Source organism: Osmerus mordax, chromosome 3, assembly GCF_038355195.1.
Source record: "Osmerus mordax isolate fOsmMor3 chromosome 3, fOsmMor3.pri, whole genome shotgun sequence".
NCBI lineage: Eukaryota > Metazoa > Chordata > Actinopteri > Osmeriformes > Osmeridae > Osmerus > Osmerus mordax.
Genome location: NC_090052.1, coordinates 4,565,446 through 4,582,399, shown reverse-complemented (window position 1 = coordinate 4,582,399; position 16,954 = coordinate 4,565,446). Strand labels below are relative to the sequence as shown.

Sequence of the window (16,954 nt, the reverse complement as noted above, 5' to 3'; positions counted from 1 at the left end):
TTTGTCAACGTTAACTCCCACGTTGATTCCATCTTGTGTTGATTTTGAAAACTAAATGCTTGCAAAATTATAGCGTACAAGAATATATTTTTTTCCTCTATAAATGGTCAATAAATAAGATTTATGATTACCAAAAATGTATCAAGTGTATCAATATTTCACACCTCTAGGGAGAGGTTCACACGCTCGGGAGTCAGTGTACCAGCGAGCAAGAAAGCGCCTGAGTGCTGCTGTCATGGAAGACTCAGGGGAGGCTGGTCCCACGGGACAGGAAAAAGACCGCGACTATGTCTGCTATCCCTCTATTGGTTAGTAATACAAAAAAAGTGGAAGTTTGCTATGTCTCACTGAAGAAGAAGAAATATGGCAGTAAATTACAATGTCATCTCTCAGTAATGTACTCAGTTACTTTCCACCACTGTACCTACAGAATTTTTTTTTACAATGCATTACCAACTTTAAACATTTTTATTCTGACTTATCACTTAGAATCTTTTTCAGTCTTTACTGTCCTCAAACAACCTACTTTTGTTTTTGTTTTTTATCTTTTGGAGTAAGCGACAACAAATCATTGACTGCATACTGAGAAACACTGAACTACAGGGTAAACTCCAGCGTTCCACTGTGCTATCGGACGGAAGTAAACATAACCGGCATCGAGTCAAAACGGAAATGGTCGGGTCTCATGTGAAAAGGGCAAAACTTTTTTCTTTTTTTGTGTGTATATTTTTGTATTGAAAAGGAACAAACCCTACATTGCAAAATTGATGCTCTTTTAGTACATGAAAGGTACAGAACATTTGCCAAATGGCATAATAACATCGTAATCAAAAATACACATTTTATAATACTGGGTTAATAATGGAAGGAAGTGAAAAGGAAAACTAAATCTAAAACATAAAAAAAGGAAGAAAATAAATAAACAAAATCATTTAAATAATATAACATATAAGGGGAAGTTCAGTGCAATTATGGTTCGTTGACATTGTGGGAAAGTGTTTTACCATACATTTCTTGTGCTTTTCTTCCGTTGTGAAAACTCGTAGTACGCCTTTAAATGTTCCACATACCGTAAATGTAAATCTACTGTCGTAATAAATAACACGTGTTAAAATGTTGACATGCAAAATAAGCTTTGTACATAATAGTACCGGGTTGTCAATATAGCAAGATTTGATTGCAACTTCATAAATCTGATTAAAAATATTCATAGAGAGGTCTCTGTTAAATCATCATATGTTGGTTAAACTTCGGCGCAAATAAGGTAGGTCGCAGTGACAACCCAAATGGACAGCTTTTTCGATAAACCTAAATTATTGCTTTAGCAAGGTATAATAGGTTGCATTGTGTATATCATGTGTACTGAAACTGCCGTTATGTTGTAGTTAGTTAACGCTAACTACCACGAATCTGATGCATGGAATTGTTTTGCTTTACAGCTAAACTAGCTAGGTAGGCTAGCGAATTTAAATTCATCATGTTTGTGGCGGTGGAGATGGTTGACACCGTCAGGATTCCTCCATGGAACTTTCAGAGGCAACTCAACGATGCCATTGCAGAGGAGCTTAATAAGAAATTGGCCAACAAGGTGAGTTATTATAGAGAGCTAACTTTTGAATGAGTCACGAAACTTCAAGCATTTTTGGTGTGCTTGGTTGTACATTCTGCCATTCTTATTGTCCTGTTTATATTTTTCCTGTACACATTTGTCTGGTCATCATTTGCGTCCCCACAGGTGGTGTACAATGTTGGTCTTTGCATCTGTCTCTATGACATCACTAAACTAGAGGATTCCTACATATTCCCAGGTGATGGAGCTTCCCACACCAAAGGTATGGATATGATGTACACATACTGTTGATGGAAACATCTTCTTTCAATCAAGTTTATGGGTAAATTCTATTGTAAGAGTCAATTTAACCCTCTCTCTTTTCTTGTACTCTGTCAGTTCACTTTAGATATGTTGTATTCCATCCTTTCCTGGATCAGATCTTGGTTGGGAAGATCAAGTATTGCAGCCAGGAAGGAGTGCATGGTAAATATCGGTCTTTTGGTCCATCTTCCAACTGTAGCCCACTACTCTGACTACATCTTCACCCTAACCAGCAGTGTTCTCTGAAATTTACATAACAGACACTTCTGTTTGGCTGTCATTGAATGTTCCTTGTACGTGTATGTCCAATACTATAATCGTTGTGTAGCCTTTTGAATGTAGATCTTTTTTACACTCGGTAGACGTGTTGATGTGATAATGGGGTCACAGGCACATACTGTGATCTGCTTCCTCTCATTTGGGTCATGTAGCTTTTTAAGGCTGCTAAGCTCCCCAGAGTCATTGCTGCACACCGCCACAAGACCTGAACTTCTGTGCAGATGAAGTGTGTCAGAACAACAGAGTCTTTTAGTAGGGCATGCAGACATCACTGTCACATGTTGTCTTCACATGGCTGTTTCTGTCTCACAGTCAGCCTTGGATTCTTTGATGACATCATCATTCCACCGGAGTCTCTGCAGCAACCCGCAAAATTGTATCCTTACCTACATGATCTGTAGCAAACGTTACAACGTTGTATTCTTAAAACAATGTTGGTCCGTCCTTTCCCTTGACCTCTACTCTTGCCCAGTGATGAAGCAGAGCAGGTCTGGGTCTGGGAGTACGAGACTGACGAAGGAGCCCATGACCTCTACATGGACCAGGGAGAAGAGATCCGCTTCCGGGTCACAGACGAGATCTTTGTGGATACATCACCCACTGGCCCAGCCCAAGCGGCAACAGACACCCCGGGGGCAGAAGACGCCGGACAGAAGAAAGAATCACCCTACACACTTGTAGTAAGCAAATACACTGATTACATTTAGTGCTACATGTTCTTTAGCAGATGCTTTTATCCAAAACGATGTGCAAAGAAGTGCATATAGTGAGTGCAGCAGATAGTCAAGGACTATAAGTTTACAGTTATGACAGTGATTAATCCAGAATCAGAATAAAAAAATTGATTAATTGCCAAGTAGATTTACACATATGAGGAATTCGCTGGGATCTGATGGTGCTTAACTATCAACAAGTGTGGAAATCCACACACTCTTGTTTTATATGCCTGTATACTTTATTTTGTTTTTACGTTTTCTGTTATAACATGCATCATTGTCAGCGTTCTATATCGATATACAATATTATTCTATGTAATTGTGTCGATAGTGTCCATGATTCATTCACAGCTCCCTCTCTTTTGGCCCAGGGTACTATCAGTGAACCAGGCTTGGGTCTTCTGTCCTGGTGGAACAGCTAGCGAAGCCCTGTATTATGGTGGAAAGGGGGGTGCCGGTTCTTTTAGAACGGACTTGAAATGGACTTTCCCAGTATGCAATGGATACAGCACTGGGGAGTTTCAAAGACTTCTATGGGAGAAATACAGAGTTTCTTCAAAAGGAAAAGCAATGTCATCAAAATGGCAAAGACAATTATGTGAATATCAAACGAAGACCACAGGTATACGAACAGTACTGTAATGCAACTCAGAACACTGACATTGTGAGTTAGAACTGAGGGAACATACATATCATTGATGAGTACTATTTCACTGTCACAAACCTTTTTTTTGTGTATTGTATGGAATAGTACTAGGACTGTCAACGTGCAAACATTTACACCTACTGTAGGTAAAGTGTTGCCATAATGATTTCAGTTTAAGTTAAATCCAGTCTGATGTCAATAAAGGGCTGGAGTGAATAACTAAGTTGTGTTTTTAGGTATAACCCTGCTTATGATCATGTTGAATGTGTATTAATTCAGAGGTTTATTCTTTGTGCACTAAATCTTAATTGTATTTGGGCTAATAGTAATGTGGGAATTATGGCCCAAACGAGTTTAATTGTGACTAAAATCAGTTCGTAGCTTACTATTTTAAATCACAAGAGCTGTGCCTATTTTGACTATTTTAGAAACTGTGATTGTCAACCGTCTATTATGGTTTAGCCTACCACCGTGTTTACTGTTAAACTAAAGACTGGCATTTGGGACATTTATGACCATGCGGGAATGCGTCATGTAATAACGTATTCAAGCGTTTTTGGTCTGTAGGGGTTGATTCGTGACAGCCTGAACCACGCATGTATACACACGCACGCGCAGACACGAGAGTGATAGAGAGACGCATCACGCCCATCTTCACACCGCGGAATCTCCGCCAGCTGCGCAGCCTCGCCATCCTGAACATCAGGGTATTCCGTTGGCCTACGCAAATTCACCGGAGTTATTTATTTATTTGAAATTATATAATAGGAACTGGCAAGACATACACTCCCGTTTCCAACCGACACACGGACTTGATAAGTAAGTAACCAATACTGTTTTTATGTCAAATCTAGATTTTTTGTTACAATTAGGCCTATATCTTATTTCTCAACCCTCCATGAATGACACGCCTTAATATAGCAACTGTGAGCTATTAATAACCGTTTGATGCATTGGATATTCTCTGCCTTACTGGTCCTTTTTCGACCGGATACCGATACTTATGTCCTGAATCGACCGCAGCCTTTAATTGTTCTGGAAGTAGCGTGTGTGGTAGGATGCATTCTAGTAAGGGACTGAGGTTGTTGATGCTGAGACATCGTGATGACAATAGTAGTTTTCATTTTACTACAGAACGCGGCTTGGTAAGCGACGGTTACTGGAGCTAAATGCACGCACCCTTAATGATGAATTGTTGTGAAATTCTGTGAATTCATAAACACTTTCTTAACCGCAGAGAATGTCATGCTTATCATATTTAACTGCTGAATATTGCTTCGACATCGAGGTGCCTGCAGTAGAGTCTATGCTGTTTATATATATTTTGGCCAAATCATAGGGATCATTTTGAGACATAAAATCCTCCTATTTCAACTAAGTCCTGCTGTGATTATGTTAAATGGTACTCAACCGAATTGAAACATTTTGCTGAATTGTAGGCTATAAACCTAATGTTTTGGTCCAATGTGGATCGTAGCGTGACGTCGCAAACGCACCATCACCAGTCTCGCCAGCTGCTCTGACGTTGTTATAGCATGAGAGCTGTCATAGCACTGTTCCAATGTAACCTTGATTATGCTGGCAGGCAGACGGGAAGGAAATCGCGTAATGAAACCCACACAGCCATCTTGGACTCCAAAAGCTGATATTTGTTGTTGTGTTCCAATTCCCTGGATATGTTAGGCAGCACCGGGTCGCTCTTCAATAGCTTCTTTTGTTTCTTTAAGCTGAGGCTTAAACTCAGTCATTTATCAAAGTAATTTATGACCACATACATCAAGAGTAGGCAGAATACAGACAATTGTGGTTTCTATGGGAACTTAACCTTCCATTTAGCAGTTTTGCTGTTGAGGATATGCAAGTGGGCAGTGGGCACCTTTGTCTATATATTTCACAGAAGCCAACCTCTTTTATTAATGACACAACTAAATTTCTTATCAATCATAAAAAAGAATCCTTTCCTATTCTCTCACAATTCCTTAACTTTTTCTCTCCCTCTTTTTCTCTTTCTTGCTGTGACCCTCCCACAATATTTGACGGCCCAGCTCCAATTCATTAAAACTGAAGTGGATACCTGTCTGACAGCAACACCGCAGCAGAACCGGTAACCAGACCAGCAGACAGCAGAACAGTCAGTGAAAGGTCGTGGTAAAACACAAGAACGAGGAGTCTGTAGAAAAGTGCCCTGCCAACCACACTTCAGCCATGGCTGACCCCTCGGAAACCCCGCTGCGCTCCCCCAGCACCCCCCTCTCTCTCTCCTTCCCTTTCCTGAGAGAGGGCAGCCGTGTATGGGAGGGCGGAGCTCCACCCCTCCCCAGGGAGCTGCTTAGTCCTCTGCCAACCAAGCGCACCCGAACATACTCAGCGTAAGGAACACAAATTAATGTCTGGTCTGATTCTTTTTGGCACAGATTCTCTTTCTCACTCTTTCCTGTTCTTTTCTGTTGTTGCCTTTCTTTTTTCCCTGTCCTGTCCTTTCCCATTTCTCCAGTACTGTGCGGGCCACTTCGGGACCAGTATTCAAGGGCGTGTGTAAGAACTTCTCCAGGTCACAGGGTCACGGTTTCATTCGCCCCTCTCACGGTGGTGAAGACGTCTTTGTGCACATCTCAGAGTGAGTGCCCCCTCCCCAAAACTGCGGTTAACGTTAATAATCTTGTTTAAAAATTAAGTGGCTTTCTATTGTGGGCTGGATACATTCTGGTCTGTATGTTTCCTTCCCTCTGTTGTAGTATTGAAGGGGAGTATGTCCTGGTGGAGGGGGATGAGGTCACATACAAAGTCTGCCGGGTCCCCCCTAAAAACCTGAAGGTCCAGGCAGTGGAGGTGAAGATAATACATCAAAACCCAGGAACCAAGCACGAGACCTGGTCTGGACAGATAATCAGCTCCTAGGCTTTGGATCAGGCCTGTTGAGTCACACTGGGGGAGGGCAGGGGTGGGAAGAGGTGGAGCGGGAGGTGAGGTACTTCTGGGTGAAAAAAAACATTGGGGGGAGTACTGAATTTAGATACTCTATACTTCTCCTCCATGCATGCTTTGAGTTGACCAAATTAATTCAAATGTATTGTTTATACATTCCACATATTGATGCAAGTCTACGAAATGCATGTGAGGACGTTGATGAGTGCACACACTGGAGAGAAGGATAGATAACCAGAATTCAGTCTCAATCTGTTAGGCATAAGAGCGAGTACAGGAAGTAGAGAGAGGAAGAGGGGTAGAGAGAGGATGTGGAAGGGGAGGCCCAGGCCCGTTTGGGAGGGGAAGAGATGAGAATGTATGAACAGAAGTCAAACTGAGTTGAAAAATCATCGATGGAAGCATGGGTGGGGGGGGGGGGGGGCAATTGCTGTTACGTTGGAGTGGCAGGGTAAGAGAGTCCACATGGAGGAATATCTGATTTGGGGACACTGAAAAAAGAAAGCATGGACATTCAAAAATTAATTTCTCTTTTACTGTGAATGGAAAAGCTATTGATAGTATTTTCCTAGGAAAAAACACTTCTTCCTATCTTTGTGTCATATTATTTATATATTTATTTATTTGGTTGTTTGTTAAAAAATTTCATTATCCTAAGAATACCTGCAATTTATTTCAAAGTTTTGGGTGCTGTAGTCAAAAGATTGCACTTAAAATTTGAATTTCCACTAAATACTGCCAAACTGACTACAACTCCCATCAGGGTTTTATTGTATCATGTGACTAATTTGTAGTCCTATTGGAGAATTCTATTTCAAAAAGGTACGAGCCATGTATTACTGCAAAGTATGACTAAAGTGTTTCTAAATCTCTTTTCTATTGTTCGAGTGACAGTATAACACTATGAAACCCCCTTAAAGGTCAGTTAATATGACAGTGAAGCTTTTATAACAGTTACTGTGCTTCATCATTACTGAATACTACTACTAGTCGTACTCATATGTCTGCTCATCATCTTCCATCGACATCCATAACTTTACAACCACTAGCCTATGCATTTTCTGTAGTCAGCATTTTTACTACTTTTATGCATTCTTGTTGGATGTTAATACTACTTTGTTCTACGTCCAGTGAAGATAGACAATTTTATTTTGTCCACATATCAAGGGCACCTTCTTTTATTGACACGACACTGTGGAAGGTGCTCACTATCGTAAAGCATCAATAAACATTTTACTATTCACAGATCTAGCATACGTGCTGTTCTTAATTTGTATACTGTATATACTTGTTTTTAAAATGAAGACAACGTACAACATGCAATACTATCAAATTGTTTAATCAGGATACTTCCCTGTGTTTCTGTTGGTGGGCATACAGTATCCACATTACACATGATCACTTTTAATGAACATACTGACCATCAGGTACAGATCAGGCCACATGGTTAGAAGGAGTGTGATTGTTTCCACAACAGTCATGAACATCTTCCAAGACTGACCAGGAATCTGCAGATATGGGCTCTTTAATAGTGTTATTATCAAATACAATCTAAAGGTTATGGCCAGGACAAAATACATTCTAATGACCCATCTCATTTGCAACAAATGGTTAATCACAAACATCAATTGTCTGAATACCTATCACAGTTGAGTCCAACCTTATGGTTCTGAAATTTGGAGCGGATGTCAATAACTGTGAGCTATACCACTACAGGAGAAAAAAATATGAGTGAGATCCAGTTCTATGATCCAGTACTAACATTTTTAAATAGCTGGAATGATTTGTAGGTCAATGCATTGAAGGGACAAGACTTCTGAGCAGGTGTCAGTTATCTCTTAAATCACAATGAACACAAATAAAACACTTCCTTCATTGTTCCCTCTCTCTTAGAAAATAAACCCTGCACTAACTCACTATGTAAACTACCAACCTATGTCAACTTTAGTGCAAAACAAAAATGAATGGCATATATACGTTACACAACCATATACTTATAATGTGTTTAAGTCTTCACATGAACATACAACAAGGATGTTTTAATTTGAAAGACAGTCACAATAACCTTTTGAGACAACTGGATTTGTGAGATTTGTTTGTACCCAAACCATAGTGGTTCGGACCAATCAGCGAACTATGAGGAACTACTGGCAGCTACAGGCTTGGTTGAAGTTAGCTCATGATAGACCATGTCGATGAAAGACAAATGGGTCATCTAATCGCCTGCCAAGTATTTATAGTTTTCCAGTTTCCATGGATGACTTCCCTGATGGTTATGTGTAACAAACCATCTGGCGAGTCATTTTAGGCCACAATACCATTTAGGTACTAAAATATGTAATTCATAATGATATGTACAAATAATACGCAATGGTACAAATGGTGCAATTTGTTTGACAGATAAAACATATCAGGTTAATCAAGATGTGAGAGAAATATTTTCTTGTGTTGGCCCCGTTAATCACTGCTTTATAAAAACAATGTGATTACACTGCTTTTATCCAAATCACATTGTAATTTCCATGGATTCCAGCCAATCACTGCGATTCCCTTCAGTGACGAACCCAGTGCTTGTTGAAATCAGCATCAGAAAAAATCACGTTCAAGATCAAGATAGTAAAATAGCAAAATCAGTAGTGTTCTGAGACAGCTTGGTGCGCAGCCCTCTCCCTCTGTCATCTGCTGCGCCCATCTTCTCTGTAGCACCGGCCCTGGCCACAGGGGGGAGCATGGGGAGTACAGCAGGGGCAGTGGAGTGGCTGTGGAGGCATCATGACTCGTTGGGAGGAGCGTTGAAGAAAATCTCTCGACAGAGTCTGGCTGTGTCCTCCGGGGAGTACACGGTGAAGCCAATCGTCCGAGGGTCGTTAAATATCTCATAGTCGTTACCTCCCTGAAAGACATCCAGGTGCACAAATTCATGAGTATCATGAGAGGTACTCAATGTGATACTTTTAACATTTCAGGTCTAAACACACCTAATTATGCACTTAAATGTCAATTTAATTGTTTGAACACCTCCTGTTTCATTCTTTCTCTTTATCTCGCTAGCTTTCATTTCTAAGAGCAAAAAAAAAATATATATATAAAATACAACTCAAACGTGTCAACATTCTTTCACCCCCAAAAGGTCACTTCAACAACAACAAATGTAGAATCCTGGCATCTTCATGGCAGCCTAAGGGTGTGTGGCTGTGGGTGTGTTTGGCATAAAGTGTGTTTATGTACTGTGTGTGTGTCAGTGCATGAGTGTGTGTGCCTCCATTGTTCAACAGCGCTCTGACACGTTCACAGTGTGTTCTGTGGAACTTACAGAGGACGTCTCGTTGCCAAAGAAGTAGATAGCTTCCAGGCCCTCCCTCTCCAGCACGTCAAGACACAGCCTTTTATCCCAGCCCTCGGGGAACACGTCAAAACTGATGAGACCACCTGAAAAGAGCCACAGCAGCCGAGTTACGTATATATTAACCATAGTTCTATATCAATAATCCATGACTTTGTCAGTTATTAACGGAATGTTGGTCTGGAAAGACAGGAATCAGATCATTGATCACAAGAATGACAAAAACAACCTCATGAAAGAATCACTGATGGTGTGTGACCGGACCCTCCTATAGCTGACATTTGCGTAATGTCCACCGCATGGGTCAGTACGGAAGGGGTATATATGTACTGAAAAGAGATTAGCAAAACATCCTGTTTTTCTGCACCATTATCCAATGCATGCTTGATGTCATTTCCAAGCTGTCTCTTTTACAGCCCAACTGTCAATTCACTCCCATGACATCAAAACATGGCTCTTACTTAGCCTGTGTGCAGTGAGTGTGTGCTTATGGCACTGACATCTGCTCTGTGTCCAGCAGGGCCAGTCTTATTGTGGCTGATAATGACACAGTGCTGCCTGGCTGGTCTCCAGCAGGCCTTCTCCAGTCACAGCCTCACTCTCACTGCTATCTATCCCCCTGTTGTTTTGCTACCAGAGGGTTGATCTTTCACCTCTATTGTTAGATATAAGGTCGACATTTCTTTTGAAAAGGCACAAAAGAAGATTATTTTCAACATTGTTCGATGCCACTTTGAAATTCAGCGTTTCCATATGGATCAGTGTGAAGTAAAGTGCAAACATGTCCCCTCTGCCAACTGACAAAGGAATGGTTGACAACATGTAGCCTGCCGTCACAGCCTGTGACCCATGACTGAGCCTAAAAATACCTCTGCAAAAGTCACTCTGAGTTCTACCCTTCTAAACCCGCTTCAACCTCTCTCCTCTCCTCCCCTCCCCCTCTCTGAGTCTACCACTCCAGCACCACACTGCAGAGCATTCAACATCATAAATCTGGAGTTTTAACAACCCCCCACACACTCGTGCAGTTGGCCCAACCCCCCATGCTCAGTCCTGCCTCAAACAATAAACACTGAGGAAAACACAGCAAACCAATGTTCTCTCCAAAGGGGGGAAGGACAACCCAATGCCTAAACTAGTTTAATCAAATATTCAGTTCAAACTGGAAGTGCAATGTGTGCAGATGACTGCAGCCAAACACATAAATTTGGCTGTCATCTACACACACACACACACACACACACACACACACACACACACACACACACACACACACACACACACACACACACACACACAAACACATCCAGGCCTGCTCACTGTCTCTTTTCATCCAGCTAAGGGTTGCCAGTCTTGTGTGAGAATGCTAGTGCATCAGTTTACACCCCAGAACCCTGGGAAATTGGTCTACGAGGTTTGTGCATGAGTTGATACATTGGAAAGCCTGATGCTACAGAAGCAGGAGGAATTGAAAAGAAGTGGTAGGAAAAAGGCTACAGCGGTTTGTGCAATAGTGTGATGTTGACTTCGCAGAGTCATTAGCTGAGCTCCACACCTTGTTACACAAGTGAGCACACACTGAGTCTCTGATTAACCAGATGAAAAACATCTCTGAATCAGAGAAAGAGCCGACAGAGAGGCACAGAGAAAAGGGAGGGAGAGAGAGAGGGAGAAAGAGACAAAAAGACAGTGTAACGGATAACTGCAATCCCAATCTTCAGACTCTATGTTCTGTAAATCTTTCCTAGGCATCGCAGGCCAACTGAACACAGGAAAGGCAGAAAGGAAACGGAATAGAATGAGAACAATTGAACACCTAGCAGGATACGTAGAACCGATAACAGGGTTAACTCTGGAAGATAGTGTGCTGTAAACAGTACAACAGTTCAGGATGTTCTTCCTGATTGAAGTGATAACGACGACATGTTTGTTGACAATTGGATTCAGAAGGCGTGGGTGACACTGCAATATGTAGACAGCCCTTACATGAATACAGGTGACACACATTCTCATTCCTTGAGAAAGATCCGGAGGATGTATCAATGCCAGCACGCTCACCTCGAGTGAACCGGAGTCCCTTCCCGGCAAACTCCTCCTGCAGCGCCGCCACAAACTTCTCCCGGATCTTCTCTCTCTGTGAGGCGGGAGAGGAGAGGGAGAGAGGCAGAGAAGACAGGGGTCAGACACAGGGTTGAGTTCAAACGTTTCCACTTCTATTAGACCCCTAGTCTTCACCAAATCTGGTGTGTATATGTGAAGTATGTCTGTTCAGCCATCTGGGAAGACTGACACGGTTATGATTTTCACTCTTTGGCCTATTTTGTTTGCGGTTAATCGAGGCAAAATTCTTTTCCCGGCACCAAACTAACAGTGCAGCTGGGTTTTCTGAGGCCATGCAAGGTTAAAGCAGGACACCACTCTGAATCCATACTCAACTGCATTTGTTTACATGATTCAAGGGGCTGATTAGATAAGGCAAGGGCTGTCCAGCCATGATCCTGGAGATCTACCCACCTGTAGGTTTCCACTCCAACCTCAGGTGTAACAAGCATAATTCAATGTATATAAGTCAGCTAATTGTTAGAATGAGCAGTGCTGTATTCGGGTTGGAGAGAATAGCTGCAGCTGCAGGAACGAGAGTGAGGCAGCCCTGAGATAAGATGGTTTCCAGGCAGGAGAACCATGGGTGTATGAAACGCTACCTTGTCGATTTCAGAGAACTCTATACGCTCCTCCAGCGTGCAGCTTCGTCCAATCGGGGAGATGTTCAACATTCCATTGCGGAATTCAATAAAGGTGCCCCTAAGGAAAGAAGATTTTTTTTTAAATTGAATTAAAAAACATAATTGTCTGTCACAAAGTAACATACATTTATCATTAGCTTTACATTTGTAATGCACTAGTAATGCAATAAGTAACTATAGCGCCATATGGTAATCTCAGAGAACTTCCACATTTTCTAAACTGAGTTCTCCCACAAAAAATCTTCAATGTGCCCTTTTCAACATACGAGAATGTCAATGTTGTTGTCAAATATAAAGTAAGGAACTACATATAAAGGGATCCCAATGAGTCAACATTCTTGTCACTCAAATGAACACCTGGGTCAAATCTGGTTCATCAGGTCATGTCGGTCTGAATGATAAATAACCATGCCTGGGGAATCAACACATGGTAGTGAAGCTAAAAGTCGGTCAAAGGGGAAAGGTGTGTGTGTTTATGTGTGTGTGAGACAGAGAGAAAGAGAGAGAGAAAGAGAGCAAAAGCACATGGGGTTAAAGTCCAGGTCTGACCTTTTCTTTGGTAACTTGATAAGGCCCATGTAGCTGAGACAGAAGTTGATGAGATCCTGAAGAAGCTCCTCTCCTATCTGGTTTTGAATGGCCTGACGGAATAAACACAAACTCAGGCAAAGTACAATCACTTGTTCAAGACATATTAAAGTGAACAACTTCTTTTTCTTCAGAGTAGAATCTGTAGCCAAAGTAAGATTGAGGAATGAGTGTCGTTTTTTGTGTATTAGTGAGTATGTTGTTTTTCTGTCTCAGTCCACATAATACCCCTCCAGACACATCTCAAACTATAATATAAAAAAAATATTGATTCCTCTTCAATCAATAGCAAGACTGAGTGTTGCTTCGAAGAGAATGTGTCGTTATTTGACCTTCCACGCGTGGATTTTCCAAAAAAACTGCTTTTTCTCCCAGGACAGTTTGCCACACGTGTGTGTATCTACCCTGTATCCCATCTACCTGTTTGGAGAGCAGCTTCCCATCCTTGTACTGCACCGTCCCGTTCTCCGCAAACACATAGTCAAACTTTTCTATCACTGCCAAACACAGAGAAAAGGAGGTCAGGTTAGTTTCAGCATGACACAGTAAAGCCCTATGACAATATTATGGTGTACATACATGAAAACAGCATTAACAACACACTTAATACTAGAGCCGGTGGATTGAAAGCTGTGCAGCTTCGTTCAGGTCAAGGCCTCTCTGTAGATTACTGTGTATGTAACACCACCTGGAATAGATGGGTTTAATCCGCGTGACCTTCCTGTTCTTTCGGGCTGGGCACACAGAGAGATGTATTACTATGTACTAACAATCTTAAGGACTTGAGTGGCGTCTAGGGACAGCAAATCAATGGATTCAAACCATAAATAAAACCAAAAAGAGACCCCCCCCCCTTTGAGCCAATTTGTCTTTCTTTATCTCACGTCTCTCCACATGCTGTTTATACAAGAGAGGTGAATAACAATGCTGCTGCCTATCCTCTTGTGTGAAGCTGTGTGTAAATTCAGTTGGACGTTCACCCCTTCGCATGGTGAGTGTGTCAAGGGTCTTTGATAGCAGATGTAACAACACAGGTTCTTCAGCAAACATGTTACTTTGACTGGGTCCACTGTGCAAAATCCAGCCGTGACGTCCCCTATGATGTGGATGACCTTGTTGGCAAACATTGTTGATACACTGACGCAGGGTCGGAGTGGGTTGTAAACAACGCTCTAACTTTCTTCAATGAGTGCACCCCCCCCCCCCCCCCCCCCGCACCTCTGGAAAAATTACGAGTAGGATAGAGATCATCTTTATATGCCCTCCTGGATTTTCTCTCTTGTGTAAACGCAAACAGTTGATGAAGTATGATGATGTAAGATACCTTCATTTCCCTCTCCAAGCTGCTCAGCAATCTTACAGTAGTCCGACCCCCCCACAATGCCTATCTTCACTTTCTCCCTTAGAGACTGGAAGAACTCATCCAGCTGAGGGTCGATTTTCTGTCGGTTTAAAACACATGCACACACACACACACACACAAACATATTCAATGCAAAGTTTGAGAAAGCCTGGTGTTGTGTTGATATAGACATCTTTCCACCACTGTTAAAGCGGTTGATATTGCATGCTGATGAAAACAATTATTCATCAGACAATATGTGCAGTATGGAAGCCTATTGGAAGTCTAAAATGGCAGAATTGAAGAAACTAACGTCTGGACATTGAGCAACCCGAGAAACAGGTCAGAAAGTGGTCATTTCCTCTTTCACACTGGAGAAAGAATCCTGCAGAACTAGCTCCTCCTTCTCTTATACTACGTGTTATCTCTCTCTGAGCAGGCCATGGCATATGAAACCTCTCCTACAAAGGAAATTGTACTATCCAATTTCAGGGCACTGGGTTTATTCTACGTAAGTTCCTTGTGTTGGAGCAAGGCTGCTGAATCCGACACAGCCTCTAGCGTTGTCTATTACATCACTTGTCCAGACGCTGACCATTCATAACTATATGTTTATTCATCTCAATATAAACATGCATGCATGGAGACACGAGCTGTTGTAACAAGCTGTAGTATCGTGTAAATACAATGAATTCGTATTTACACGATACTTTAAATAAATTCATGTATTACTAAGTTATGCAGAAACAGGGAATCAGTGAAGGAACGGTCTGAACGTTGTGGAGAGGAAAAATGAGCGTTTTCACAATTTCACTAAATGTTTAAGCCTTAAACTTTAAGGGGTTACTAAAAGGCAGCATGGAATGACAAAAAGGAAATAAATGTGAAAACATTTTCTAGGTGCAGGCAAACGGCGAAGATATTAGGCTAAAAGCTCCACGTGAATCTTCTGCAGGCGATACCCTGAAGTTGTTTACAAATGGTTGGCATGACGGAAACAGCTGTGCCAAGATTATAGCTCGCTGACAGCAAAAATTACTAGTCTACGTTTTTGTTTAATATCCTAAAAACAGTGTCTGAATATACCAAGAAAACGCTGCACGAAGTAGGCTACGGTATACAATGCGATGGAGAACACAGAGTACTCCTACACATGGCGCCTGTGCGGGTCTCTACGTTCCATGGGGTGCGACTCTAAATAAGAGATATGAGGCACAGGACGGCCAATTCGATTTCAGTGAAAGAAATGTTAATGGTACATTGATTAAAATGACAATGCTTCAAAAGAAGACGTGTGGCACACATGACAAAGGCTAGCCTGCAACCTGCATGGCATATGCAAAGCCTATAGCTCGGGTCGCTTCGCTTTATCCTATCAATGCCAATGTGCTAGGCAGGATAAGGAATACAAATAGTAAATAATGTTACATAATCCCTTGGAATGTTGCGGATTTGACAAGATAAGACAACGATGATCGTGGCTATATTGACAATATGCATGGTTAACTGTCAACGACATTAGGGAACGGGATACTGCAAATTGAGTTTCATAAACAAAACCAACCGTAAAACAATCTAAACATTGTTTACACAAGCCACACGTTGCCTACCTCTCTTGGTCGAGTGAGGGTGCCGTCCACATCAAATAAACACAGGGTATTTCTGCATGAAGGTGGACTACACTTGGTTTCATCCATGTCTCCTTTGGGTGTCGAAAGGGCTGTTATTTTTCTTTTGCTTATCCACACCTATCAGATTTCCTTGTGGTAAACAACAGTCACAGACACTAACGAATATGAATTGACAGGGTAAATCTCTCACTTTTAAGCCAACAACGCTATTAATAATGGGTGTAGCACTTATAGTGCAGAAGAACAGATATATAACACCCTACAACTGTTCTTCATCTCAAGACAACGTTTCTTCCACCGGTTACGAATGAGCTCAGGAAAATCATCCGTCTCAGGTTTCTTTTACAAGACTGTCTCGACCATCACTGGAGGGCATTACACACAGCCAATTGCGTCGCCTGTGGATAAGGACGTAATAATGTGGGCGTCTGCTCACCATGGTAGGCGGTTGCAAGATACAATCTGCGGCCAAGCACAGAGCCCAGAGTATCTCATGAAGAAGTCAGAGATTTTTGAATTTCTGAATCCGTTCACGGATATGCACAATGATGTTTTGTTTTGTCCAGAAAGATCAGTATACAAACAAGCAGTAGCCTATACAAACAAGCAGTATACAACCAAGCAGTATACAAACAAGCAGGCGCGGATTAATGCACAGGTTTGCCTAGGCTGCAGCCTAGGGGCCCCGCGTGTGTAGAGGGCCCCGGATTGGCCGGATTGTTTTTTAATATTTTAAATGTACTTTAGCGCTAACAAAATAAATACGCTAATTGGCCCATAAGAAAATGTAAAAAAGCAGATGATCGGGTAGATGTGATTTGGGTCACATCTGTCCAATCAGCTGCTGCTGGTCAAATCATGTCAGAC

The 16,954-nt window shown here is 41.8% G+C and overlaps 3 protein-coding genes across 3 annotated transcripts; 2 read left to right on the top strand and 1 right to left on the bottom strand.

Annotated features, from left to right (window-relative positions):
* Positions 1-1,125: 1,125 nt before the first annotated feature.
* polr3h (polymerase (RNA) III (DNA directed) polypeptide H) lies at positions 1,126-3,732 on the top strand. Its single transcript, XM_067233380.1, has 7 exons — positions 1,126-1,264; positions 1,440-1,588; positions 1,736-1,832; positions 1,949-2,035; positions 2,465-2,528; positions 2,625-2,832; positions 3,240-3,732. The coding sequence occupies exons 2-7, from the start codon at positions 1,478-1,480 to the stop codon at positions 3,288-3,290; spliced, it is 618 nt and encodes a 205-aa protein (XP_067089481.1). The 5' UTR covers positions 1,126-1,264; positions 1,440-1,477; the 3' UTR covers positions 3,291-3,732.
* Positions 3,733-4,209: 477 nt separating this feature from the next.
* Positions 4,210-6,433, top strand: LOC136940871 (cold shock domain-containing protein C2-like). Its single transcript, XM_067233197.1, has 4 exons — positions 4,210-4,333; positions 5,560-5,883; positions 6,009-6,131; positions 6,250-6,433. Exons 2-4 carry the CDS (start codon positions 5,720-5,722, stop codon positions 6,410-6,412), a joined length of 450 nt encoding a protein of 149 aa, XP_067089298.1. The 5' UTR covers positions 4,210-4,333; positions 5,560-5,719; the 3' UTR covers positions 6,413-6,433.
* Positions 6,434-7,524: 1,091 nt separating this feature from the next.
* Positions 7,525-16,373, bottom strand: LOC136941202 (phosphomannomutase 1). Its single transcript, XM_067233640.1, has 8 exons — positions 16,067-16,373; positions 14,439-14,556; positions 13,535-13,611; positions 13,076-13,167; positions 12,485-12,584; positions 11,841-11,916; positions 9,753-9,868; positions 7,525-9,332 (listed from the first exon to the last, which is right to left on the bottom strand). Exons 1-8 carry the CDS (start codon positions 16,151-16,153, stop codon positions 9,210-9,212), a joined length of 789 nt encoding a protein of 262 aa, XP_067089741.1. The 5' UTR covers positions 16,154-16,373; the 3' UTR covers positions 7,525-9,209.
* Between the last annotated feature and the right edge of the window lie 581 nt (positions 16,374-16,954).

Excerpts from the sequence above, each read along its gene's own strand:
- LOC136941202 (XM_067233640.1), bottom strand. The coding sequence starts at position 16,153 with ATGGATGAAACCAAGTGTAGTCCACCTTCATGCAGAAATACCCTGTGT. Across the intron at positions 12,585-13,075 it reads ATCAAGTTACCAAAGAAAAG|GGGCACCTTTATTGAATTCC; the intron begins GTCAGACCTGGA and ends TTCTTTCCTTAG. Across the intron at positions 9,333-9,752 it reads TTGGCAACGAGACGTCCTCT|GGAGGTAACGACTATGAGAT; the intron begins GTAAGTTCCACA and ends GATGTCTTTCAG.
- polr3h (XM_067233380.1), top strand. The coding sequence starts at position 1,478 with ATGTTTGTGGCGGTGGAGATGGTTGACACCGTCAGGATTCCTCCATGG. Across the intron at positions 1,589-1,735 it reads ATAAGAAATTGGCCAACAAG|GTGGTGTACAATGTTGGTCT; the intron begins GTGAGTTATTAT and ends GCGTCCCCACAG. Across the intron at positions 2,833-3,239 it reads AATCACCCTACACACTTGTA|GGTACTATCAGTGAACCAGG; the intron begins GTAAGCAAATAC and ends CTTTTGGCCCAG.
- LOC136940871 (XM_067233197.1), top strand. The coding sequence starts at position 5,720 with ATGGCTGACCCCTCGGAAACCCCGCTGCGCTCCCCCAGCACCCCCCTC. Across the intron at positions 5,884-6,008 it reads CGCACCCGAACATACTCAGC|TACTGTGCGGGCCACTTCGG; the intron begins GTAAGGAACACA and ends CCATTTCTCCAG. Across the intron at positions 6,132-6,249 it reads GTCTTTGTGCACATCTCAGA|TATTGAAGGGGAGTATGTCC; the intron begins GTGAGTGCCCCC and ends CCTCTGTTGTAG.